This window comes from Pocillopora verrucosa, chromosome 3 (genome assembly GCF_036669915.1).
Source record: "Pocillopora verrucosa isolate sample1 chromosome 3, ASM3666991v2, whole genome shotgun sequence".
Classification (NCBI taxonomy): Eukaryota; Metazoa; Cnidaria; class Anthozoa; order Scleractinia; family Pocilloporidae; genus Pocillopora; species Pocillopora verrucosa.
Window position 1 is genome coordinate 9223458 of NC_089314.1, and position 27883 is coordinate 9251340.

Below are 27883 nucleotides of genomic sequence, written 5' to 3' on the forward strand. Positions count from 1 at the left end.
ACGCCTGGTTGTGATCGTGGCAACATTCACCTGAAAATCTCTCTTCGAATGGATCCGATAGTGCAAACACAGTACAGTGATCAGCACAAGCCTCTTCCGGTCCTAGATGACTCTTGTATACGCTTTTGAGATAATTCTTTCCAGCGCTTAAAGATCGAAGTGTGTCTCGTGTCCATATTGCACCCGCACCGTGTTGACCTAGATTCTCAACGAGTGAGGCTATCGTCTCGAATGCTTCTTCACCAGTCGTAGACGTGTTGTCCAACCCTTGCAAGGACTTTTGCTTTGATGCACTACAAACCTCTAGCAGACGGAAACAGGTACGCTCCTTGAGCGGCTCCACATCATGTTCACGACACTCTTCATGGTAAAGGTAGATGATTTTCGACGCAGTCATTGTACGAACCACTGAAGGGATGGGGATTCTCTCACCTGAAGAAAGTTTCAATGTTTTTGTTCCAAAGGCTACATCTTGGAGGAATGTGGATCTCGAAAAGAACTCAATAAAATCCCTAACTTTCTCCATGTTCAACCTGCATCGGAAAATCTCGTTCCTTGTCTTTGGTTCTCCGCGTCCTTGTTCTAACGCGTGCTTTCTAGCATTCTTTACTTGGCGTAATGAGATTCCTGGGAGAAGCTGTTGGAGTTCCGACTGAGAGAACCTGTCACTTATGAGTGATAATATCTGAATTTTTGTTAACCGATTTGAACATTCATTGTAAGCCAGCAAAATTGCTTCGAGTCCCACATCGATTGTGATGTTGTTAATTTTGTCCTCAACAGAACGGCGACGTTTGACCACTCCTTCCCAAAGTTGCTCCTGCTGTGAAGGAGCAATGGTGTTTAGTACGTAAGAAACCACTTCGTCGGCTCTTATTATGAATTCTTCCTTCGACGCCCCAGACAGTGCTTCCCACTTGCAGTCAACATAGTGGGGTAATGAGGTGAAGTTACCATCAGTTATGACAGCCATCGCATTGTTTAGTGTCTCAAGGTTTCTTCTCTCCCGTTCGCCCTCTGGTAAGTACATGCTCACTTGTTCTTCCTGCGAAGAGCTGCTAGGGACAGAAAAAGCTGATCCAACGGATAAACGATAGTGTGTCGAAATGCGTGGTGGACGTAATTGCCTAGGTAAAGACTTTGGTGTTGAAGCGAATGCAGCTAGTTTCGTCACTTGCTCTTCATGTCTCTCAATAGCTGGGGTGGCTGGAGCATCAACAATTAGAGTTCGGCATGAGCTGCAAATGGCTGAAATGGTACAAGGAAAAGGATGATCAGAACACACGAAATGAAGCAAATGATACCTGTTCAAGCAAATAGTCCTTCAGTTCGCTTTACAGAAAACCTTCTAGTGCGCTTACAAATTATGATCGGTTTTTGGGCTTGAAAACAATTTAAAAAAGTAACTTTATTTTCTCGGTGAAAGAGCTGGTTGTTCATAAAAAATAGTGTTTTAGTATATGCGTTAATTGGGGTAGCGAATGCAAGGTACATCCGCCTGTCGTTAAGTTTTGATTACTAGTCGTATAAGAATGGCAATAAAAGTTAGTCAATATGTCATTAGAATGATCTTTCTTACCAGTTAGAGTTTTTTTCTTTAAAAAAAAGGGGGGAAAGTAAAAGAATTTTCTTGGAAGAACAGTGCCACCCCTGGGTATCATGGACAGAAATAAGAAAACATAGATACAGTATATATTTACCAGAGCCTATAGCAACGACAACGCCAGTGTTCCTGTAGATTCTCTCCGCCATGAATTTGCTCACACGCCTCTTGCGGGTGAATGCTTTAGACACTTTTTTTACACGCGATGGTGCTTTTTCTTCATGGCATGGATGACAACATTTATCCTACAGCACAATTCGCAAGTTAACAACATACCGTGTCTAACAAATGTAATTCAGGATTGAGGGGTGTAACGATTTCACTAGCATGTGTCCCCCTCCACCCACTACCCCCTCCCACATACACACACAGGTAGAGAGCTAGAAATCTACTATCTAGGGAAAAGCTTGAGTGAAGAAAGTGTTAGGTGAGTAATGCATTAGCATCACTAGGGAAGAGATGTTTCATTACGAGCCTGCAACTAAAAAAAACCAACAACAACCAAACGTAATTTGCGCGATAAAGAACAATCAGCTCTGCTCGGAAATGACAGGGTTGTAACCTGGGATTTTTAGCTGTATTTCTATGAACTGAACCCTCAAAGGGCCTGCCTAGAGAGGTGGGTGTCCTGTGGTATGTTATAATGCCAGATAAGACTCACGCATCGATCAATCCTTGAAAAATCTCTATTCACTACCTTTGCTTTATAAAGCGTAGTAAGTTGAAACCGATGTTTTGGGCACACGGTCATCCTTCCAACATCTACCTGATCAATTGCTCTTCCGGAACGATTCAGGATCAGTTCCCATTCAAGGACACACGTGAACTCATTGCCTATGCATTAGCACGCAGTTTAATTAGTTTAGATCTTCCAAGCAAATCCCATAACACAAACTAATTCGGCAGATTTTGAGACAATATAAGGACTTCTTAACGTTGCGAAGCAGAGAGTCCATATACGGGAAAACATTCTCTACGTATACCATGGTGTCATTATCAAGTCGTAATACCGTCTCAAAATCACATGTAGTTTCTTTTTATCGTGATTCATCTATTTTTGTAGAAAAAAACGTTTAATCAATTAGTCGAGATTCAGAATACAACGATAAATCTGAGATAGGTTTTAAACTGGGTATAAGATTCTTAAAATTATACCGCCTCTATTTACATACTAAAATAACTAATTATAAGTAATTAAAAAATATATCCGAATAATTTTTGTTACCAAGAAAGTTATCCGTGAAACAAGACATTTTCTCGCTCAAAATGTCAATTTCATCGAAAAGCTTCGATGCAGCATGTTTGCAAAGATTTTTCAAGTTCACTTATCTTAGACGAAACTGGCAAATATAGGAAACCGGTAGAGTTTCACGCTCGAATTGTGATTGCGTGATAAGCATCTGCACAGGTAAAGCTGAATGTAAACAAACAGAGCGAGCAGACGAAAAACAGCCTTCAACTTCAAGTTATTCTTATCGTTGTTTTTGGTTATAGAGATTGCTGCAATAAAATAACTGCGCTCTTACCTTTCAAAGTTAGAATTTTAGTCAACCCCTTTGCCCTTCCTGTGAACAATTTGTTGAATGTTTGTTTCTCTTCGCAAGAATCAAGTAAATTACCTCGGGAAATCTTCAATCAGTCATAAGAAAACAATTTGAGACGACAATATCGTAAAATATCGTGGTCTCTCTTCAATAGAAAAGAGTCCACTGGATCGCGATAAAAGCCATTTGTGCGCGTGTATGATCCCTAACAGATATTTTGAATCACCTGTACGTTTGATATGACCAGGTCTTCCTCTTGTCCCGGACGCACCTGACCCCTTGTACTTTTGCTTCAACCATTCAGTCATATCATTCTCGCAGGATAATAAAGGAACCATTCCTGTTTCGTGCGGAGCCCATGCGGTGGCACCGCACTGATCACTTACCCCTCCAAAGGAACAAAGTGCCATCGTGAAATTACCCTTGAATTTCTTTCACCTGATAAAACATACCCGCGAAACGGAAGAAGAACGTGACCTCGGTCCAGTCCCACTCTCTCCTATGTCCAAAATGGCGGGCCAGTTGATTTTGCATCATCTCAATGCCCCGGCCTCGTTTGGTTATTGTATTTAGCAACACAAGTTTTTTGTTTTTTGACGGATGGTTTCATTTACTCCGCTCTAGAGGACTCTGAAATAACGGGTCACATCGACACTGCTATAAACTGCAGCTCGCATATCTCTACGTATATATCTATGTATGCATGGTCATGCTCCTTTACTGGTGGGTATTTACAAGAAATGTTCAGGCTATTAACAGACTTAGATTATATGCTAACGAATGCTTTCGTTAAGCTAACTTTATCTTGTAATCATAATAAAAATCAGGCCTGACAAAATATAGAGACTTTCCATACTTGGAGCAACGGAGAAGAATTATGACTTGAAACTGAATATTAATCAATGAAAAATTCAAGCATTGTTTAGAAAGGTCGTTATATCGAGGTAAGGCCTTCATCATTTGTGGTATTTAATGGGTACTAGGTTTTCAAAGTACAAATTAACTCTTGTTTTGCTAAATCAGGGTATTTTTTGTGCTAATCAAAGGCCTTTAAAAGCAATTGTAAGGTAAGAATCAGAGTATTTCTAAACAATTAAACTGATTTGGCTTTAATAATTCATTTCCTCTGACCAAATACAGAATCAGGGCTTCATGTCAACAATTTGGTTTGTTTATGGCATGAATTATGCTCAAAATTCCATTTTGCATGACCTTATAGAGGCATGGAGTGTTTGTGACAAAAATTCAACAAACCGTGATAAGCCAAATTTTTCTCAAGTGATTTTGATAATTGGGTCAATAAAGTAAATAATGGTATAGGTACGGATGTTATGCAAGAAGGCAGGTAGATACACTGATTTTTTGAAAAATGGCAATTTTGGGTTGTAATTTTGACATTAATTTTGGCCAAACTCTAGCCCCAGGCTCCTCTCTGTCCAATACCTTGAGGGCAAAGTTACATGCATGAAATGAAAGCTCTATTATAGTAATGTTCATAGTCAAATTCATTTGGCAGCACAATTTACCAGTTGGGTTTTATGGCACTTTCAAAATTACCCCTGAAAGGATGGATTTTTTGTGCTCAAAGAGCAAAAAATGAGACCCCCCCTGAAACTCTAAAACTTAAAGTCAGAGAAGTGAGCCAGATTGGCTTTTGAAATATCTCATGGCAACCAACTTCTGTGCCAAGTTTCATCCAAATCGGTTGACCACAAGTTTTGGCCCCTGGAACACTTTCTCAGACAATGACACTTAAATTAAAACTTCGCTCGCTCTTTCACTACGAACAAATTGCTCGAGAAAATTAAGATATTAAATGAATGAAAGTTCCATCGTTCAGTTTAACTGTAACCAAATACCTCACGTTTTAACTTTCTGGGTACTTTTTGTGAACGATTAAAATTAATTGCAGACGGTTTTTAGGCCGCTTGTCAACCAACGTAATGACAATATTGTTTATACAAATTCATTCTGAAACCATTATTTTTCTGTCAACCAAAGTGATTTGAGAGAGAGAAAAGAGAGGATTCATAAGTTATTTATCGGCTTGAGGTAGTGACCGACGTGTTTGTTTAAAAATACTGCCCAGCCGGAAAACGAGATGTATTTATGAAAAATGACAACGAAACTTGGGATGCACCCGGCGACTTACGAAAGTGTTACCGTGGCCCGTGGGCCGAGATAGGAAAATACTGACCGGGTAAAGAACCAATCAGATTGCAGGATTCGTTACCGTGCCCTCTAAAAAAACAATAAATAAAATTATTAAAACTGGATGTAGTCAATAAAAGTGGAATATATACAATGAAAGATATGAATATGGTCAATAAAAGGCGAAATCCCTGTCAATTTGGGGACGGCCCATTTGCGGTGACTCCGCATTGAAGTTCAAGTTTCTGAGGGCGTGAGACTTTTTTGCCCTTTTAGTATAGTCCCTGGGGCTGACAGCGGATGGTTCTAAAATATTCCAAACAATGGGTCCTCTGCCAGAAATAGAGTTTTTCAAATAGTTAATTTCAAAACGTTGTGCGCTAACACGATGTTGATGACGGAGGTCATACTTATGCTCTTTCCTTTGGATTATATGTTCCAAGCATGATGGAGTTATGCGGTTGTGGATATTATGAATTAAGGTGGCTATTTTGACCTTATAAGTGTCGAATAAAGAGTCCCAGTTAGCTGTTTTTCTTACATCCTCAGAGGGCATGTCGTGCGGGAGGTTATATATAACTCTGGCGGCCCTACAATGCATTGACTCCAGAGAATTAAATTCGTTTTTGTTTGTACCACACCGCCAAATTGGTAGCGCATATGTAACCGAGGGTAAAATGACTTTAAATAGGGTAGTATATCTCCTCTGGCCGTCCACATTCAAAGGCAACGTAACAAGGGACTCGAAGAACGTCTGTCACGGCATGTTTATGGTGAATTCAAAGTCTATCATGCTCTCTACTTGTTATTCAACTCACAATTTTTCGTCTTTCGATAATAGTTTACGCTTTTACAACGGAGGCTGGCCGCAGAATATCATACAAGATTCGATGGTTGCAGATGGTTGGTGCCGTTTTCTTTGCATGCTTGAAACGCTATAACTTTGTGCGCTTTAATGATAGTATCGACATCTGACCATAAGTCAGTTGGAACAGGCAGGCTAAAAGGATGATTCAGATATCAAGGATTCATAAGAATCCATCCTGGGCTTTCTTCGATTGAATTTCGTATAAAATTCGCTCAGACAGTCGGTCAGTTGGTGAGTTAGCGTTAGCCGTAAGGTTGTCAGTCAGTCATTCAGTTAGACAGTCAAACAATCGGTCAGTCAGACAGTCAAAAAGTCGTACAGTCTGACAGTCAGACAGTCAGACGGTCAGAGAGTCAGTCGGTTAGTTAGTTTGTTACTTTACCGGTAATTCATCATTTAGTTAGTCATTTGATTAGTTAGCCAGTCAGTAGTAAGATTAGTCAATCAACCACATAGCAAGTCGGTAAGCCAGTCAAACAGTCAGTCAGGCAGTAAGTCAGTCAACTATTCTGTCAGTAAGTCAGTAAGTAAGTAAGACAGCTAGTTGGTCAGTTAGTCAGTCAGTTAGTCGTTAAGTCAGTAATTCAGTCAGTCAGTAGGCCAGTCAGTCAGTCATTCAGTAGGTTAGTCAGTAAGTAAGGAAACAAGTAATTCAGTCATTCAGACATTTATTCAGATAGTCAGTTAAGCAGTTTGTTACTTTACCAGTCAATTCATTACTCAATAAGTCAGTCAATTAGCGAGCTTGTCAGTAATTGTATAAGTTAGTCAATCAGCCACGTGGTCATTCAGCCACTTAGTCCTTTATTTAGTCGGCCAGTCAGCCATTCATAATCAATCAGTCGCAAACCCCTTCATTTAGTTAGATAGTCTCACAATCACTATTGTTTTTGATTGAGGCAAATCTTTGAAAAAATATTAGTTACGAAGTATGGAATAAAATATATTTGAAGGCGACTTGACAAACACAAGCGAAATAACTAGCACACCGGATTTTCCACATTTTTTACGTCACAAAATGAAGCAGAGCGAAATGAAGCGACGAAGAGAGGAGAGAGACCTAGGAAGAGCGAAACTCTTCTTCTACTCTCTTTTTTCGTTTTTCTTTTCATTTCTCCTCATTGGTGGTGCTATTGTGCCACTGTTTCCCAGATGGAGCAGGCGGGCTAAAAGGATGATTCAGACACCAAAATAGTCGCGGGTTGTAATTTGTCATTTGAATGTTAAGAAAACATTTGGAAACTACCAAGACATGTTTCTAAAAAAGAGCACGATGGTTTGATTACGTTTTCTTCTCGATGTTATATTTAGGATATTGTAAACATGCACTTGCACATAGATTTTATCCACGTGCAGTCATTTTACATAAATGTGTTGTTCTTGATTATATATGTCAAACGTCACAACAGTATAAAGCGACAAATAAAAACACGTATCAAATCATGTCATGATGATAACTTATAATGCACATATCCTCCCACAAGAAGTTGCAGTCTCGACTTCAATCTTTATTCTTGCCTCAAACATGGGTACATTGCATAATTATCACTAATTATTTTAAAACATGTTCATGATAACTCATCCCCACGTGCGTAATTCCACCAAGAAATTATAAATAATGTTTCTATTAACGATCATCGAATTCTAAACTTTTTCCATAAACTATAGGTGTCCATTTGTGCAAATTTTTTATATTTAAATAGCAGTGGCATTCGTTTTGGTATAAAATCGTCTTTTGACACAGCTTTCACTACTAAGATTCATTGCGTACTTCTGATTTGACAACTTGTTGCTTGAATTAATTTCCTGGTCGATTGAAAGTTACGAATTTGCCTTTCTAACCGTATTTGGACCGGAGCAGTTACTGAAGGAAACAGCCGTACAGCTCTGCCCTCATGGCTCTGTATTTATAGACCCAAGTCTTGGGCCAGAACCTGACGAAACGAGCCCTGATGTGCTGTGGCAACATATGGGATACCACCGTTTCCTGATCATTGTCACCTTGAAATACCTGAAAATGTCATAACATTTGATAAGAAACACAGTACAAGTTTCGTCAGAATTATTGAAACATTTCTATTTAAATCCATTTCACTGTGTATAACGAGGAAATTGGACCATGCTCTTGAAAAAAAAACCCAACCTTGAAAAAGGAGCGGGATGTTACAACAAAATAATTGAAGAGAATTGTAGCTAGTTGATTGGTTTTCAGAGATCAATCGAGTAATTCCTCAATTCATTCATTTTTTTATACTTAGGGATAACGCAAATATGAGAATTCAAGCTCCTTCACACAAATGTTGATAATTAAACAAAAACTGCAGGAAACTTTCCATGAGCTCTCTCCGGGTCCAGAACAGGGAGAAATGTGACATTCAGGGAAGTATCTTTTCAAATAATAGATTTCAATAGCCATGTCAAATTCCAAACAGAGGACTCACCTTCACATCTTCGTTCTCTTTATACGTCGACCAATCAGTCTCTTCGTTGGCACGTGATGAAAGCGTGTAGGTCTTTACCCAGTGATAGACACCACGCTTCCCCTGGGTAGCGATTTTCTTGATCACTGCGTCCTTTCCGAGGTCAACTTGAAGCCAGGACTTAGGGTCATTGTGGGCTGCAACCCATGCAGAAGGCGAGTTTAGACGAACCAGTCTGGGATGTGCATCCTCGCTCACAAACGATGAAGCACTTATAGCTGAATCTGGAATTCTTTCGTCTTCCATACCAAAGGCCTCCATACATGCTTTTAAAAGAAGAGCAAGTAACAATTCTTTTATAAAAGTTGCTATACTTACTGACATGTTTAATTAATAGGAGTATGTCCCTCATTTGTATCTGTAGAAGCAAACACCTCATTCTTCCCTCCTTCCCTGCCACTCTCCCCACGATGCAGAAAAAAAAAAAGAGACATGCAATTAAAGCTACATCCTGACGCATACAAATGACCTAAGAAAAGTGAATGGTCACCCGTACCATTCCACCATGCATGCAATACTTTTTTCAAATAAATGTACCGGTCGTACTGAGAATAGTAATTAAAAGGAAATTTGGACTAAGAAGGAGGTAACAATTGAAGAATCAAGATGGTATTCCCTTTAAAAAGACAAGTGTACTTAGTTTCCTGTCGATTCAACAGTTTTATGATTTCAGAGCATGCAGAAATTTGTATCTAGCCATTTTCGCTTCATAATTTGCGTTAAAGCTTGCAGTGGAACTGTCAGCAATTTGCTGATATTAATATTCGAATTTTTCCTTGCGGAATAATTCAACTACAAAAAATAGCACCAAAAATAACAATAATGATAATGACAAAAACGATAGCAGCAACATTACCCTCTAGATTACCTTAACATTTGCGATTCATGGACCGGCTTTCTATCAGTTCCCTGAATGTTGGTGCATATTCCTTTGAGGTATACAGTTTAGGCCATATTGCACTTTTTCAAAATCATTTTAATAATGTATTTGTGCCACGCCCATGACCAGACAAAAGCCATCCTTCTTCTGGTCCGAAACTATATTTTAAAAAAGGTTACCAACATTACCTGTACATTTTCTGCCGCCCTCCACAAGCTCACATATCTCCTCTGGCAGTTTGCATTCAGCGTCAAAGAAGCAAGGCATTAAAAAGGCGTTGGTCATGTACAGTGCCAATTCAAAATCCACCATGCTCTCTGGGGACGTCACCGCACTTATGTTATTCAACTCACAAGTCTTTGCCTTTCGGTAAAAGTTTATGCTTTTACAATTGAGACCCTCGCCGCAGAATATCACGCAAGATTCCATAGTTGCAGATGGCTTGGTGGTGAATGTGTGACCCTTTAAAATGCGATTTGGAATGGAGTAGGTTGCGTCTTGGCATTGCGTGACTGAAGATAACGTATCACGTAATTGCCAATAGATCATCACAAAGAAAGTTGCAATGACGCCTTTTGGAAGAATAGTCATTGTCCTAAAGTCAAAACATGCGAATGAAACGATTTAAAAGAAGTTAATCTGACAATTAATTAATATTTTTGTCCTGAAAAACTGTTGTGAATCTTCATTGAACTCCTTTGTAATGCTAAAGAAACAAAGTTGTCCTGAGAGTCAAAATCAATTAAGTTTGTGGAAAGATGTTGTTATGGTGATAATTTACGTCTTCGCGGTCGAAGCTTTTAGTGTTGCACTTAGCAGGGGGAGTATAGCATGGAAAATTCGAGACACTTCCCTGCGAACAGATTCTGTACTTTTACGCGTGAAAGTTGATAAAAGCAAAGATGAAAAAAAAAATTGAAGTTTTTAGAGGTAACTGAGTTAGAACAATACTAAAGAAAAGCATCACTTGTAGGAATGAATACCGAGCAATGATATTAAAAGATTCTTTGAGCATTTCAAAGTCAATTCTAGATATAAATGTGAAGCGACTAAAGAAAGATCGGTCAAAATTCCGAAATAAACTCTCTTTTGTTGTATTTAAGCCTCCGATGAAAATTTCAAAATCTTCGTCGAAAACTTCGCCTATTGAATGTATTGTTCCCTCAAGTTTGTTAAGAATTGCGCAAGTTTAAATCTTCTGCAGAAGTTCTTCCAAGACCTATTTGCTAAACGTGGTTGGTTTATGATTTTGTTTTTCGTTTTCTTGTTGTTTTCACTATTCTTTCTTTGATAAAATTTTATTTTCGCACGCTAATACTCAAGAGGTACTTCGAGAAGGCTTGGTCCATTACATAACTGGTCAAACATATTTTTGTTCATAGGATTCATAATTAAAGTGAACTACGCTAAGGTTTAAACAATCCTCGTCAATCTTTTCATCCTTTACCAAAAGAAAAAAAGAATTTGTATGCAACCCCTTAATCAGATATACGATTACATGGAATTTCAGATTCTGAAGTCAAGACTCACAATTACTTGCAATTGTAAATTAGGTCTAATAAAGGGAAACCTTGCTTTACCTCAACTCTATCTTTTCCTTTCCAATGTTATTTGCAAGTGATCATCGTTCAAAGGATCTCCTGGTCAGATGAAGAAGTCAAGAAGTTATTCGGGACAGTTATTAAACTAAATTTAGCTAGAGCGCTTTAGGGTGTCTTTCATTAAAGAATACAAACAAAGCATCATTTTGTATTGAATCCTACTGAGGACCAGTCGATAATTATTCATAAAATAACACAGCTGACAAAGCAGGAGAATGAATACTGCTTATTACACTTTGTTTTTTACATCAAAGGGGATGATGGTTTGAGCCTTCTTCCACTCAAAATTAAGAGAAGAGAAATAAAACTTCAGTAAAAAACATCCTAAACTTAAAGATAACTTTGAACCTATTTTTATCATGGAACTTTCCTGTATTTGTGCAAGATTTTCTGTGTGATCCAACCTCGCTTGTTGCTCTGACTTTATTCAGTCACGCTGTTATTATTTTGTCGCTCTAAGTCTGTTTGCATATCTTAGAATATGCAATAGTTTGAAAGGATAGAATGATTATCCTGGCTTGTCCTGGCTCAGCAGGTTGTAAGGCAAGAAAATAAGGTCCCACTGAGCGAAGTGTAATCATACAATTATGGGAAACTTTAATAATTTTAACGGCCATAGGGGTTGAGTTACAAGACGAACTAAATTTGAGGGAGGACCGAGATTCGTTCAGAGCCAGATATACATGGATTTATTTTACCCCATAACAAGCTGTGTAAGAGGAGAAGTTCCGTTAATCGACCTACCCTTTGTTATGATCATTTTTCGTAATTTCCACATTGCAGGCCCCTAACTCCAATTGCCCACCAGGGGGAATGCGTTCCCCGGACACTTTTATGAAAACATTTGGTATCGTCATTAGTCTCTCATTTTCTCTTAGTGAAACAAAGAAGAAAGTGTATTTTAAAGTAGATTTCTTTAAAAGCTTTTCAGTTTTGCGTGAAAAAGGCATAGTATTGTCAAGGGAGCATCCTCTTTTGGTCATGTAAATCTTTACTTCATGGCATAAAATCTTTCATGAACTGAAATCCTGAAAAATACAATTCGGGAAAGATGTGAATAATTTATGTTAAACAAACGATTAAACTTTACTCAAAGTTATGGGTTTCAAGAGGAAATGCAGGCGTTTTTCGCCTTGTAACTCAAGCATGGATGCCTTAAACTTGAAGACCTGTTTTGAATGTGAGCCGTTTTGTTTTCTCCCTCCAAACTCTTTTTCTTTCTGCTACTTAATCGTTGAAGTAAAGTTTTGTGTGCATTCTGGTCTAACAGAGAGTAGGAAATGGCTGTATAAAGGAGATTACTAGATTAATTTTTATTTCACATTCCGTAAAGTTGCTGATAGGAAAATGCTCTAACTTAACGCCAACCCTGAATACCATCCGAGGTAGACATTATGGCACAACGGGAGAGTTTGATGAAGGAGACAGGTTTAACTGGTTATTAGCTTAGGGTTTAACTAGTTTAACACACAAACACACATACGAAAAAAAAAAAAAGAAAGAAAGAAAGAAAAAAAGAAAGAAAGGGTATCGATGGGGGCCTAAACACGTTGTCTTGCATGCTTGAACGTCAGAACTTTGTTTACTTCAATGATATCCGAATTAACACCTAGCATCCTTGTCCTAACCTTTGGGAAAAATGACTAACAACTATCAGCGTCTGTGCAGAAAGATTAACTTTAGGCTATCTCAATACATTTTCATGGGAAGACAGTTACAGCGATATTGGACTTTTTTAAGACCATTGTAATTATGCCCTTGTTCCGCACTCATGATAAAACAGGAAACAGTTCGGGAATAGTTTTGAAAAATATCATCGTTACCTTTACAATTGTCCCAGCTCTCCACAAGGTGGTATATCTCCTCTGGCTGTCCATATTCAAAGTCAAGGTAACAAGGGACTCGAAGAACGTTTGCCACGGCATGTATATGGGGAATTCAAAGTCTATCACCGCGCACCTTTTATTCAACTCACAAGTTTTCGTCTTTCGACGATATTTTATGCTTTTACAATGGAGACGCTGGCCGCTGAATATCACAGGATTCGATGGTTGCAGACGGTTGGTGCCGTTGTCTTTGCATGCTTGAAACGCCACAACTTTGTGTTTATTAATAGCATCGACATCTGACCATAAGAATTCATTTTGGGCTTTCTTCGATGAAATTTCGTATTAAAGTCGCTCAGACAGTGGGTTAGTTGGTGAGTTAGCGTAAGCCGTAAGGTTGTCAGTCAGTCAGTCAGTGAGACAGTCAAACAATCAGTCAGTCAGACGGTCAAAGAGCTAGTCAGTCAGTCAGTTAGTTTGTTACTTTACGGTAATTCATTAGACAGTCAGTTATTTGATTAGCCAGCCAGTCAGTAGATTAGTCAATCAGCCACGTATTCAGTCGATCAGCCAGTCAGGCAATCAGTCAGTCAGTAAATCAGTCAACCATTCAATCAGCAAGTAAGTAAGTGAGTAGGTTAGTAGGTAAATCAGTGAGTCAGTAAGACAGTAAGTTACTCAGTCAGTTGGTCAGTTAGTCAGTCATTTAGTAGGTTAGTCAGTAAGGAGGTAAATAAGTAGGTCATTCAGACAATCAGTCAGATAGTCAGTGAAGCAGTTTGTCACCTTACCAGTCAATTCATTATTCAGTAGGTCAGTCAATTAGCAAGCTAGTCAGTAGTTATATAAGTTAGTCAATCAGCCCAGGGTCAGTCATTCACTTAGTCTATTAGGTAGTCGGCCAGTCGGTCACTCATAATCAATCAGCCACAAACACCTTCATTTAGTTAGATAGTCTAACGGTCACTATTGTTTTGGATTGAGTCACTATGTACAATCATTCGTCATGAAGTACGGAATAAAATATATCTGAAAGTGACTTGGTAAACAAGCGAAATAACTAGCACACCGCATTTTCCACATTTTTACGTTACAAAATGAAGCGAAGCGAAATGAAGCAACGAGGAAAGGAGAGAGACGTAGGATGAGCGAAACTCTTCTTTCACACTCTTTTTTTGTATTTTTCTTTTGATTTGTCCTCTTTGGTGGTGCTATTGTGCCACTGTTTCCCAGTTGGAGCAGGTGGGCTAAAAAGATGATTCAGATACCAAAATAGTCGCGGGTTGTAACTTGCCATTTGAATGATAAGAAAACATTTGGAAACTACCGAGACACGTTTCTAAAAAATAGCACGATGGTCTGTATACGTTTTCTTCTCGATGTTATATTTAAGATATAGTGAAACATGCACTTGCATATACAGAGTTTTACCCACGTGCAGCCATTTTAGATAAATATGCTGTTCTTGATTACATATGTCACTCGTCATAATAGTATAAGGCGACAAATAAAATCACCAATCCATGTGTCATGATGATAGCTTATCATGCACATGTACTCACACAAGAAGTTGCGGTCTCGGCTTGAATGCTTATTCTTGCCTCAAACTTGGGTACATTGCATAACTACTGCTGATTATTTTAAAACATGTTAACCCCTATATGCATAATTCCACCAGTAAAGTATGAATACTTTTTCTATAAACGATTACTGAACTCTAATTTTTTCCATAAACTATAGGTGTGCAGATTTTAAAATATTTTAATAGCAATGGTATTCATTATGGTATAAATATTGTCTTTTGACACAGCTTTCACTACTCAGATTCATCGCTTACTACTGATTTAACTACTTCTTGCTTGAATTCATTTCCTGATCATTTGAAAGTTACAAATTTGCCTCTCTGACCGTATTGGGGCCGGAGCAGTTACTGAAGGAAACAGCCGTACAGCTCTGCCCTCATGGCTCTGTATTTATAGGTCCAAGTCTTGGGCCAGAACCTGACAAAACGAGCCCTAATGTGCTGTGGCAACACATGGGATACCACCGTTTCCTGATCATTGTTACCTTGAAATACCTGAAAATGTCATAAAATTTGATAAGAATCACAGTACAGTTTTCGTCAGAATTATTGAAACATTTCTATTTAAATCCATTTTGACTGTGTATAACGAGAGAATTGGACCATGCTCTTAAAAAAACCCAACCTTGAAGGAGGAGCGGGAGGTTACAACAAAATAATTGAAGGGAAATGTATCTAACTGATTGATTTTCAGAGATCAACCGATTAATTCCTCAATTCATTCATCCATTTTTTTATACTTAGAGATAACGCGAAAATGAGAATTCAAGCTCCTTCACACAAGTGCTGATAATTAAACAAAAACTGCAAGATACTTTCCATGAGCTCTCTCCGGGTTCGGAGTAGGGAGAAATGTAACTTTTAGGCAGCAAGTATCTTTTCAAATACTTAATTTTTAAAGATAAATCAAATTCGACGCAAGGGGCTCGCCTTCACGTCTTCGTTTTCTTTATACATCAACCAATCAGTCTCTCCATTGGCACGTGATGAAAGCGTGTAAGTCTTTACCCACTGATAGGCACCGCGTTTCCCTTGGGTGGCGATTTTCTTGATCATTGCGTTCTTTCCGAGGTCAACTTGAAGCCAAGACTTAGTGTCACCGTGGGCTGCAACCCATGCAGAACGTGAGTTTAGACGAACCAGTCTGGGATGTGTACCCTCGCTCACAAACGATGAAGCACTTATAGCTGAATCTGGAATTCTTTCGTTCTCCATACCAAGGGCCTCCATACATGCTTTTAAAAGAAGAGCGAGTAACAATTCTTTTTATGAAGGATGTTATCGTTACTGACATTGTTTAATTAATAGGAATACGTCCCCGTCTGATTACATCTGCAGAACCAAACACCTCATTCTTCCCTCCTTCCCTGCCACTCTACCCACCAGAAAGAAAAAAAGAGACATGCAATTAAAGCTACATCCTGACGCGTACAAATGGCCCAAGAAAAGTGTATGATCGCTCGTACCATTCCACCATGCATGCAATACTTTTTTCAAATAAATGTACCGGTCGTACTGAGAATAATACTTCAATAAAAGGAAATTTGAACTAAGAAATATCAAAAATTTTAGAATTAAGATGGCATTTCTTCTAAAAAGACAATTGTTTTAGTTTCCTGTCGATTCAGCAGTTCTACAATTTCAGAGCATGCAGAAATTTGTATCTAGCCTTATTTGCTTCATAATTTGCGTAAAATCTTGCAGTGAAACTGTCAGAAATTTGCTAGTATTTCGAGTTCCTCTTTGTGGAATGATTCAATTACAAAAAATAGCACCAAAAACTATGACAATAACAAAAACAACAGCATCAACATTGCTATCAAAATGTATAGAAATTATCTTCCAAATAAGATACCTATTTGCCCTACTTATATCATATGTGTACGATATTCCTAAATGAAAAGGAATTGTTTTAAAAAATATATTAACATTACCTTCACATTTGCTCCCGCCCACCACAAGCAGGCAGACCTCTTCTTGCCGTTCACATTCATTGTCGTAGTAACATGGGACTCGAAAAGCGTTGGTCATGTACATAGCTGATTCAAAAGCCACCATGTGTTCTGGGGATGACATCAGGCTCATGTTATTCAACTCACAAGTCTTTGTCTTTCGAAAGTAGTTTATACTTTCGCAGTCAGGATGCTCCCCACATAAAATCACGCAAACTTCGATGGTTGCAGATGGCTTAGTGGTGAATGCGTGACCTTCCAAGATGCGATTTTGAATGGAGTAGGTTGCCCCTTGGCATTCCGTGACTGAAGATAACGTGTCACGTACTTGCCAGTAGATAATCACAAAGGAAGTTGTTATGACGCTTGTGAGAAGCGTCATCATTGTCCTAGAAACAACTTGAATAAACGAACAAGAAGAACAGAAACTATTGGAGTTAATAAAAAATGAACCCCTCTGAAAATCTTCAAGAGATGACGATGTTTTTAAAGTCTCAGCAAAATAGAGCACACTATTGTTTCGCCTAGGGAGGTTTGGTTTAGTGATCTTCATTATGTTGCTGATGAAGCTCTGAGCGCTTCGCGTTGTTAAAGAAGTTTTAAATGGCAAGAAATAGACAATCCAAGTATAGTATAAAGGGGAAATTCAATTAACAAAAAAAGCAAAAAACCGAGAAATTTCAGTACGAGCGCATGTTATGTTTTGTTCTTCGTAAGAAATAAGATCAAACAAAATCTATTCGAGCCGAGGATCGTGACTTGTTTTACATTTCCACTTTTCGTCTTTTCCTTTACGTGAATGATTGGAACCTCGTGGGTTTTTGTACTTAATTATGACATAGTTTTGTCGCAGGATTAGCTTTCTCGAACTGGATTAAAGTATTTGTGAAGTTTCAATGCCTGATATGAATTTTTTTTGGGTCTTCGCTCGAGACCTTTTTTTAAAATTAAAATTAGTTCCTCCCCGCTGACATTTCTGGAACGTGAAAATTTGATACTTCATTGAAACTGAATCCAAAAGGTTACAGGAAAATTGAGATTGTTTGCAAGATGCTTCTATATTTTAACTGTTCTTCAAATGCTACTAAAAAAGGCTTTTCTTGCGCGCCGATAGCTTAAACTTTAGAAGGTAATGGACATTTAAGAGGAAGCTTGATCTCTTACGTAACAGATCATAATGTTTGAACTCGTCCACTTCGCCTTTTGTTCGTTTTAAAAAGGAACTTTGTTAAGATTTGTGCCTTTTGTGTTTCTCTTCTCCATCCTTAACCATTCTAGTTACTTTTCTGGCCTTTTTTTTCAAATTTAACAATTTTAGTGTTTATCTATTTCATTTATGTCTCGCGTTTTCTTCAAGAGGAAGTTAATTTTGAATTTGCCATAGTCAACGCCATATCATCACATAGCGCCTCTATTATTTTTCTCAATCATGCAATAAATACATTTTTCGCTTTAAAAGTTAAGCATGAAAGTCAGTTTAGATCTTATGTATATAACGAAGATAACCTCTTTACGCAACCTCGGTTACCTTAGCGGAGTCATTACAAAGCGCCTCTATTATTTTTCTCCATCATGCAATAAATGCATTTTCGCTTTAAAAGTTCAGCATTAAGGTCAGATTAGATCTTATATGTGTATAACGAAAATAACCTCATTACGCAACCTCGGTTACCTTAGCAGAGTCTTTTCCTCTGTATCTTCACTTCTAAGTAATTCTCACGTACGGTTAATAAAGAAAAACGGCGATTCCTTGACAGATGAAAAAAATGAAATAAAATTAAGCCCACTGGTGTTTTTCTATGAAGAATACGTGGTATTGTTATGTGTGAGAGTGCACTTATGGTAAAACTGTCATATAATCATCTATTATTCAACACAAACTAAATTAGACGCGCCCGATATGGATCTCAGGCTTTCTCCATTGGAGAGCTACCGAGCTATAGTCTTAAGTCATCATGGTATTTTCATCTTTTTCTGTTCTTTGACAATTTTGGTTTAGCCCCTGATTTTGGTGCACAAATATAAAAATTCAACCGGACTGAGTCAAATCTAAACTTTACACAAAATAACTATTAACCTAGAGTTTATTTTCAATTTAAATCGCTAGGAACCTTGCGATTATTTATGTCTGCAATATCCTGTTTGAATTAATATTTTGAGCTGTGCTCGCCTCCTACATTTTGAAATTACATTGATAAGTTAATTTAACAAAAGGATTATACAAAGAATGATAATAAAGTTGAGAAGGTATATAAATACATTGGCTTCTTCACTCAGTTATGCACGCACTATCACTACAACGTGTGTTCCTCAACAAAGTGCAGTTAAATAATTAAGGGAGCCTTTCTTAACTATGCCAAGGGCATAAAAAACTATGTACAATTAGATTTGAAAAGAATTATTAAACAAACATGTAGGTTACCTTTACCACCGATTGGGAAGCATGAAATATTGAAAGTATTCGTTGGTTGTAATGTCTGCCACGAAACCTTAGCTGGCTAACAGAGCGAGGTTGAACAAGAAAAGGGGTGGGATTTCCTTTAGAGCTAAAATAAGTGGATAGGTTCTATTTGTAGAGAATCTGAGTGGAGAATCAGTTGTTCGTTCTCATTTTTAACTTTCGTCATCTTCCAGTAACAGAAGAACCATACAAACGCTAACCAAGCGAGTGGGCTCTTTGAATCTCAGAATGAGCAAACAATAATATCCAACGTACTCTCAATTTCTCGTGAGGGAAAAAGTTCTTTGAAAAATTATGAATAAATCCTTTTGGTTTTCATGTTCTTCCTTTAAAAAAATTACCATGTTTCATCAATATTTATATCATTGTATAATTGCTCGACTTCTTGAATGGTTGAAAATATACCCCAATGGACGAGCTCTCTGAAAGGATGCAAATACACTTGTTTTATGATTCTAAATACTCGACTAGTTAGTCATGCGAACACGTGATACGTTGGTCATCTTAAATAGTGAAAAAACACAGACAAAGTCCCCGTTAATTTTCTATGGAGTAATTCTGTGGTGACGTAACTAGTCACCAATCTTCAAGTACGTAGTGGACAGAGGTGCTGAAGCTACAGACACAGCTTATATGTATTCATGCCATGTATGTGCTCTGTGTTCACCAAATCATATAACAATTTTTTTCTGATGCAAAAAGGACCTATGCTCTCTCAAAAAAGTCACTTTCCAGAAATTAGAGAAAGGGAAGGGAATTAGACTAGCTCTGGCCCTGAATCTTCATTTAAAATGACTCGACAGGTGGAATAGACCTTTTTCACCAACGAGAATGTGTTTATACAAAGTTAATATGGAAAATAAATAGGCTTTTGTGCCTGCGTAGAGCTGCGCGCTTATGAGTGTCTTTTGGCCTGCATTGCAAACACCTTCAGCTGTAAATGTTTCGCTCTCGTAACCGCCATCTTGAGGTCTAAAAAGACGAGTAGAAAAATAATTGGCAGGCACGTTATTACGAACATAAACAAGCAGCTTTCACTTGCCCAAAAATAACTCTGCAATACGGGCCGGCCAAGTATCTATTGAAAGGGCTTCCATTGCGAAGTTCTCTTAAATGAACCCATGATTCTTGCGAAACGAACCTGTTTTCTTTCAGCTTCGATGCAGTAATTAATCCAAAAGAATAGGCAGCAGGGTGTATCCCTCATATGTACCCTCTGGGTACCTATTTTGGTGGAGATGACGCAGGTGCATGTGGCAGCAAAGATCGCTGATCTTATAGTAGTTGGCTTGGAGCTTTTTAAGGTTGTATTGACTAGGTTTAATTCGCTACCGGCAGCGGTAACGAAGGGAGTTGGTGTTGTTGAGCTTATGGTATGGAGTTGGTTGGTAATGACAGTGTTATGGCATTTAACTGTGACGGTATAAATCCAAGCCTACCGTAGGCTATAGCGGAGTCCAAAACAAACCGGTTAAAGGACATTTCAGATGAAGAAAACCTCACCGATGCAAAAAGGAAATTTCGTCACTAACGTGCTAGAAATCTTAGATTTTGAACTATACTACGATTTTACACCCAAATTAAAACATCTTGGAATTTTTGCTGCAAATGTATTACCATAGGAATTTGAATTAAGGGTTACGAACTTAAATTTCGAAAAAAAAAAGAAAAAAAAAGCAAGGAACAAAACAAAATAAAAGAAGAAAATAACCTTGATTAGAAATCATTCCTTTGGAACGAAAAGTTCAACAGAGAGTAACATTATCAGGTTATATAGTAGTTTATGGAAGAAGAAAATCACCGTGATTAGAAATCATTCCTTTGGAACGAAAGGTTCAGCGGAGAGTAACATTATCAGGTTATATAGCAGTTTATGGCAGCATATCAGGAGTACAATCCTTGAAATTAATTTAGATCTAGATCTCTAACTCGTACAAAAGGTGTCTGGCTTGCGTACCATTACTATAAATTGTCATTTGTACACTTCCCAATGGCTGAAAGTGATAATAAGAATAAGCAACTGAGTGGCTCTTTGATGTTAATGTAATTCCAACGTTGCTATGAACAGTTATGTGCACAGTAGACCTTTAGATATCGTTATCACTAGGTAAGTTTTCGGGATAGAGAACCTTGATCCTGCATGTCTAGCTTCCCAACAAAAACAAATTTCCTTTCATTGGTAAAAACCAAAGCTTTTCACCTCCAAGGACTGAGGTCGAAGTACTCAACAATGCCATATAGAGGTCACACAAGTGAGATAAATTGGGAAATAAATATTCTTTTATTACTTAAAATAATTGCAAGAAGCCCTATTGAGGCTAAGTGTACATAAGACTCTTGCAATTTGTTCCTTAATCCGTGGAAGAAGGCGAACTTAGCTGCTTCCTTCACAGAGTTCTGTTTTAAAAATTATGCTAAACTTGCTTGGCCCAAGCCGGGCAATATGGAAGGGAACTGTTGACCAATTGATGCATATTTCATTTAAGTTAAAAATTATGTATTTTGTTAGTGTTAAGATACCATCTTAATGGTAATGGCCACTATATTCATTGACTTTACAAAATTACTCAGCTAAACTTGATGAGTACGGTGGTTCCTGTTGGCTAGCTTTCCCACTTTGTGATTCTGGCGGTTTACAGTCAAGTCGCCCGAGAGTCATCTCGCCCGAAGTCATGTCGCTCGAAACCTGAGTAATGTTGCCCGAAATTTTAGTTATGTCGCCCGAAAAAAAAAGTCAAGTCGCCCGAAGAAACAAATACTAAAAAGATCTGAATTTTAGACTGTTAATAGGCAATAACGTTGAGAAATTTTTATCACTTAAGCGCTCTTTGTTTCCGACAACACCATGAAGATTCTTAAAGTGTTGTTCGTTTCCAACAACAAAATGCAGCGTTGTTTGTTTGGTATGTAATCGTTTCTTACTCACGGACGTTTCGTAAGCTTGAGAAACTTTTTCTTGGTTTCTAACAATACCATGAAGACTTTGACTACACAGAAATCGATCGTATGCTCGGAATTGAAATATGTTTGAGTAACGATTCTAAAAGCGTTGTTCGTTTCTAACAACAAAGGGAAGTGTTCTCCGTTTCTAACAAAAAAAAGCGTGTTTCGTTTGGCATATACTCGTTTCTTACTCACGGACATTTCGTAAGCTTGAGAAACTTTTTCTTGGTTTCTAACAAAGCCATGAAGACTTTGACAACACAGAAATCGATGATATGGTTAGAAAGGCCATATGATCGACCGTAATCGTCGCACTGTAGGGCTTGTTGACGTGGTCTAACTTCATCATCACACTCAATGCGAGGATGAATGCTCATTTTGATCAGTTCGTATTCGTATTGTAGCTAGCTTTACCCTCTTCATATATACTTTGATCGGTTCAAAATATACATGCGACCGCCAGAGGAAACAGTGCGCAACAACATAATTTTTGCCTATTCTGATCCTGAGGGAAATGATGCTATCAGACTACTACTGTGAAAAAAGTCACAAGCATAAACAAGAGACTGTTATCTTAAAAATATCACACTTACCTTACGCAAGGCAACAAGTTAATTGTATTTGTATGTTACTCGCTTTACCTTTTACCGACTTGTCGAACGTGACAATCGACGTTCGTATACCAGGTGTTATTGTTAAGAAAGTCACAAATAGACACAACAGAACTCTACTTGTATGTTAAGCTGCATCCGTGCATTTGCTGTTATAGAAACGAACAACGCTTCCCTCTGTCGCTAGAAACGAACAACGCTTTTAGAGTCGTTACTCAAACATATTTCAATTCTGACCATACAATCGATTTCTGTGTAGTCAAAGTCTTCATGGCATTTTAAGAAACAGGAAAGAGTTTCCCAAGCTTACGAAATGTCCGTGAATAACAAACGAGTACATATTAAACGAACAACGCTTCATTTTTTTGTTAGAAACAGAGAACGCTTCCTTTTGTTGTTAGGAACGAACAACGCTTTAAGAATCTTCATGGTGTTGTCGGAAACAAAGAGCGCTTTAGCGATAAAACATTTCTCAACGTTATTGCCTATTGACAGTCTGAAATTCTGATCTTTTTAGTATTCGTTTCTTCGGGCGACTTGACTTTTTTTGGGGGGCGACATTACAAAAATTTCGGGCAACATGACTCAGGTTTCGGGCGACATGACTTCGGGCGAGATGACTCTCGGGCGACTTGACCGGTTACCGTTCTGGCCAATGACAGTTTTCAAATGTCACTTGTCCATCCTTTGCCGTGACTCACCCAGTTGGCTTGGGCCACACATGACATTTAAAGGTACAGCTTCATCTGTTGATGAAAAGAAAATTCCATTAAATCAGTCACATGTCAATGGATCATTCAGTATGCCAACCAGCCAGCAAGCCTCTTAGTCAGCCAATCCATTTAATCCAGTCAGCAAGTCAGTCAGCTGTCAGCCAGACAACCAACCAACAAACCCCTCAGTCTGCAACTCAGCAAGTCATTCAGTCACTGTCAGCCAACCAGCCCCTCAGTCAGCCAGTCAGTTTAAGCCAATCAGCAAGTCATTCAGGCAGTCAGGCAGTCGGTCAGTCAGTCATTCAGCCAACCAGCCAGCCCCTCAGTCTGCCAGTCAGCAAGTCAGACAGCCAGCCTTTGCATGACAAACATGGTCATGCATCAGGTTGGTTAGTCAGTAAATTATTCTTTCAATCATGAAGTCATTCATTTAGCTAATTAGCCAATGAGCGGTAGTTGGAGGCTGCTGAATCAGAAACATCAAATAGGTCAATCCATCAGTCAGTGGTTCAGTCAATATGGAAGTCAGCTGGTCAATGAATATGTTCTCTTTTCAGTAGTCTCTTGCCAGGAATCTGTCTAAAAAACATGCTTGTAAACTGTTAACAATAAACAAAAGGAATGACTTAGTTACCCATCCTAGCTGGCCTTGTTAATCCCAATTGTTCCATGATTTCCATAAACTCTTTCTTAGATTTGGTTAAGCGTGGGTTATACTTTAGCTCTTCTCCAACAGTTGTAGTTGTCACACCTAGAATTGAAGCAACCAAAACTAATTGAGAAATATCTTCCTTTGTCAACCCAAAGAAATAAACTGGATTCAATCAGTGCATGCTTCAGAGAGAAAAGTGGCATTATTATATCAAAATTTATGAATCCTTAATGAGCTCTGAACTTCCAACTAAAATTTCATTTGAACAAACTGCACAAGTTTTCAAACATTGAACAAACCATTATAGTCATGAGCTGGATACAACATGTAGTCCTCTGGTAAAGAGAGGATCTGATTCCTTACAGAGTCATACAGTGTCTCAGGATTCCCTGGAAAAAGAGACAATTAGTCATTAAAGTAACCATAGACATTGCTAAATTACACTTATAGAACACAAATTTAACTCATGCATGTCCTTAACTCTTAATGATGGTCAAAGAGATTGCAGTTCTTCTAAAAACAATTGGAAAACTTTTCTCAAAGGTGTTTTGACCTCTCCCTCCTTTTGACTATTGTTCACCCCCTTTGGTACAGATTTCTTTTTCTTGCCAGCATTCTGCTCAGTGCAGTTAAGACCAAAGAAGGCAGCTATAATTTTCATGAAGTAAATATTTCAAACACTTGCTTACCAAAATCATCTCAGTCTACTCTGCTGGCTAATTACACTCAAATTTCCAAGTTCTAAGTTATCCTGCAGTGTACAGGAGCTGACCTTATGACTTTCTGCTTAGATCCTCAGATATTTCATCAATGAGAAACAGGAGACTACTTGTGGGTACAGCATCAACCTGGGTGCATATACAGTCACACCCTTCTTCAATTCCTAAAAATATCTCTGACTTTCTAGGTGGAACTTTTCTAGACCTGCTCAAAAACTGTTATGATTAATTTAACAATTACAAAAAAACTTGATTCATATTGCCCATTCAACTTCATGATTACCTTCTTGAAAATCAGTTCTTCCGCAAGCTCTTATCAGAAGGGCATCACCAGTAAATGCCATCCTACCAGTATGATCCACATACGTCACACAACCTACAAAGCATGAATTCAATGATAGACCTGTACACGTAGTGAATAATGAATAAAATTAATGAATAAAGGGGGGAAGTGACTACAAAAACTGTGGTGCTGCATTGGTGGGAGAGTAAAAAAAGGGTAATTAAGTGTTATCAATTGAGTTTACTGTTATAACATAATTTGGCTGCCATAAAGAGGTTTAAAGCCAATATTTCAAATGTTAACCCTTTGTCGGAGCTCTGATGAAGGGCTAACTCTAGAAATGTCAGCTTTCAAATTCTTTGCGAAGTTCAATTTATGTTATTAACTCAGTTGATAATACTTAATTAAAGCTAGCGGTTGGTCATTACTTTAGAGAGAGTGAGTGCAGAAGCCACTGAGTTAGTGTAAAGCTTTTCAGGAGACTTCAAGCCCTTGGTATGGATGATTTCAGTCACATCCAAAATTTTGGTGCAATAATTTGAAGAGGAGATGGCTTGATTATGAGAGTGGCAAGTGATGATTTTTTATTAGCAGCTTGTTAATTATTTAATTGATTACTAATAAAATTATCTCTCAGTCCCAGAATAGCAGACCATTGTATTCACCATAAACACTATAAACAAGATGAAGTTGGTGGAATTTTTTGTTTTCAATATTAATGCAATGGAAAAAAGGGTTTCAATGGCTAAGTCTCTAACATACCATTTGTGTGCCCTGAGTGGAGCGCACCTCAAGTACCTATGGTAAAAAATAAATAAATAAATAAAATGTCTGTTTATTAATCCTTTCACTCCCAAAGATCTCATAAATAATTCTCCTTACTGTCTCCCACACAATTTTTATAATGCAATAATTCAGAGAATTAATGGTATGGATCAGCTAATAATCCCCTTGTTGATGTTCTATGTTCTTACCATTTATCTGCTTGATATTGCATTAATATTGTAAGGAGAAATTTCATCCTGGTCTCTCATGGGATTCAAAGGTTAATTTATGTCAGTCCTAAATTTGCCTTTCAATAAAGTATGGATTAAAAAAAAATCAATGTTTTAACTCTGAATTACCAGTAAAACTAATTGAGTCTGAGATATTCATCATAAAGATGAGAAACTACCTGATCTCCAAAGTTGATTTGGTCACCATTATTAACAAACACATCAGCCATAGCTCCACTGATTTTAGAGATCACACTTTTGCAGCCAGTGAGATTTTTAAGAATCCCTGTTCCTGTCACATGATCAGCATGGACATGTGTATTCACTGATGGAATTAAATTGAAATTAATTTTTTAAAAAAATCAGCAAAAAAAGAAATTGATGTCAGCTGCTGTGCAGAACTCTAAGAATAGGCACACAAATTATTTTTTGTGCTTCTCTGAAAAGGAGGGACTTCTTGTAGTCTATTGGACCATAATGTAATGAATCTCTTGCACAGTTCTGCAAATGGCAGATTAATTATCGTCTTGAAACATTTATTGATATCATTACTAACTTGCGTAAATAAGTTTAAGGTCCAATTCTTTTGCTACTCTCTGTCTCTCTCAACCTGCAAATAAAAATGCTATATGAGCTTACAGGGTGGTATGATTTTAAATTGCAGTGTTACTTTGTAACTCCCAAGTCACCAAAAAAAAGTTGTCATTTTCCATAACACTTTTTGCAGAGTTTCCTTTCTTTCAAGTTGTATCAGTTAAGATTGAAGGTTTGGACAATTCAATCAGCTTATGTTCTGATATTGATGTTTATCAATGGAGGTTTTTACCAAAAGTTTAGGTAATCAGAGTAAATTTGAGCCAAGGGAAAGTAAAATTAATGAGTTAACGTGGAGTTCAAGTTAACTGACCGTGAGTATGAGTCTGGTAAAATGGGGTCAAATCGGAGTGAGATCAGATCTTGTTTGAATTAGCAGGAGGAGGTGGTGGGGGGGGGGGGTTGAGTCAGCCACGCTTAAATTGGCAGGGTTCTTACTACCTTTAATTATTTATAAATATTTCACAAACCTGGGTGTCGACAGGGTCAATGAGAACGGCCACCCTAGTTTAGGACATCCCAGTAAGTAAGTGTAGGTAAATGACTCCAAGTCAAATAGCTAAAGTAAAATTACAAATGGTCATCAAAAGAGGAAACATTTAGCTAACTCATCTTACAAAATGAATCCTTTATCTCCAAATAAATGATCAGAATTATAGTAAAACTACAGAATACAGGGCCACTTAAAATTTACATCTCATTGAATCATAATACATTCTTTTGTGTCTTGCCTTTTCTTCAAAGCATGCTGACAAGGTGGACCCCAGTGGCCCTGGAATGTGTAGTTGCTCCAGAAAAAATTTTCCCACTAAACAGCTATGTACAGTAACTGTGTATCTAAGAACTCTATTTTTCCGTGTAAAATGGTAGAGGAAAGAAAATCCTACTCAAAAAGATATGTTTGTTTGTTCTCTGCAAATGTTTGCTGGATAACATATTGGGATTGTGAGGATAAACCGTATGTTGACCTCTTGGAGGTAAACGAGAGCCACGTCCCGCATACACGCCCCCTTTTTCTCACCAATCCTGTTCACCTTTCACTCGACCACTTTTGGGTCATGCCGTCTGTTAATATTTGTTGATATCTACGGCAGCATAAGTTTCCTGGAAATTCTTGAAGCACAGGGAGAAAAACGAACAGCTGGATCGTTTTAATGTGCGTTTGAAAATGGACGTGAAAAATTGCACGAATGGAAACAAATGTAGACAGTTCACTCGAACGACCGGGAAACAGGAAAGCTGCAACAGATCGACTTCCCTGAATCAAATCTTGGGGTTACCCCAACTCACCTGTCGGAAAATAACGCTTGCTCTATTCCCTGCCATGATGAGACGATCACGTTGAAGCTTAGTAAGTCCGTGACAGTGGTAAGAAGATCAGTAATCTGTTGCAACTTTAAAGTTTTTGACGAAATTTATTAC

At 38.0% G+C, this 27883-nt stretch overlaps 4 protein-coding genes across 4 annotated transcripts in view; all 4 read right to left on the minus strand.

Moving 5' to 3' along the window:
• The window catches only part of LOC136279524 (uncharacterized), a 4179-nt gene extending 1775 nt beyond the window's left edge, over window positions 1–2404 (minus strand). Inside the window, exons 1-3 of the mRNA XM_066163460.1 lie at window positions 2301–2404; window positions 1701–1848; window positions 1–1248 (exon numbers count right to left, since the gene is read on the minus strand). The exon at window positions 1–1248 is cut by the window's left edge and continues 1775 nt beyond it. Of these exons, the coding sequence (XP_066019557.1) occupies window positions 1–1248; window positions 1701–1848; window positions 2301–2354 (1450 nt within the window). The 5' untranslated portion in view covers window positions 2355–2404. The remainder of the gene's footprint in view (window positions 1249–1700; window positions 1849–2300) is intronic.
• A 5553-nt stretch (window positions 2405–7957) lies between these two features.
• On the minus strand, window positions 7958–10117 carry LOC131780291 (lactadherin-like). The gene is made up of 3 exons (XM_059096910.2): window positions 9715–10117; window positions 8608–8912; window positions 7958–8177 (listed from the first exon to the last, which is right to left on the minus strand). The coding sequence occupies exons 1-3, from the start codon at window positions 10115–10117 to the stop codon at window positions 8028–8030; spliced, it is 858 nt and encodes a 285-aa protein (XP_058952893.2). The 3' UTR covers window positions 7958–8027.
• A 4763-nt stretch (window positions 10118–14880) lies between these two features.
• Window positions 14881–18284, minus strand: LOC131780292 (lactadherin-like). The gene is made up of 4 exons (XM_066163461.1): window positions 18160–18284; window positions 16470–16886; window positions 15466–15770; window positions 14881–15030 (listed from the first exon to the last, which is right to left on the minus strand). Exons 2-4 carry the CDS (start codon window positions 16870–16872, stop codon window positions 14881–14883), a joined length of 858 nt encoding a protein of 285 aa, XP_066019558.1. The 5' UTR covers window positions 16873–16886; window positions 18160–18284.
• Window positions 18285–23046: 4762 nt separating this feature from the next.
• LOC131780266 (uncharacterized) lies at window positions 23047–27870 on the minus strand. The gene is given in 11 exon segments (XM_066163825.1): window positions 23047–23248; window positions 23853–23969; window positions 24170–24259; window positions 24873–24965; window positions 25635–25649; window positions 25652–25670; window positions 26047–26192; window positions 26424–26471; window positions 26928–26972; window positions 26975–27020; window positions 27752–27870. Coding segments are annotated over 11 exon segments (729 nt in total). The 5' UTR covers window positions 27788–27870; the 3' UTR covers window positions 23047–23174.
• Window positions 27871–27883: the final 13 nt, after the last annotated feature.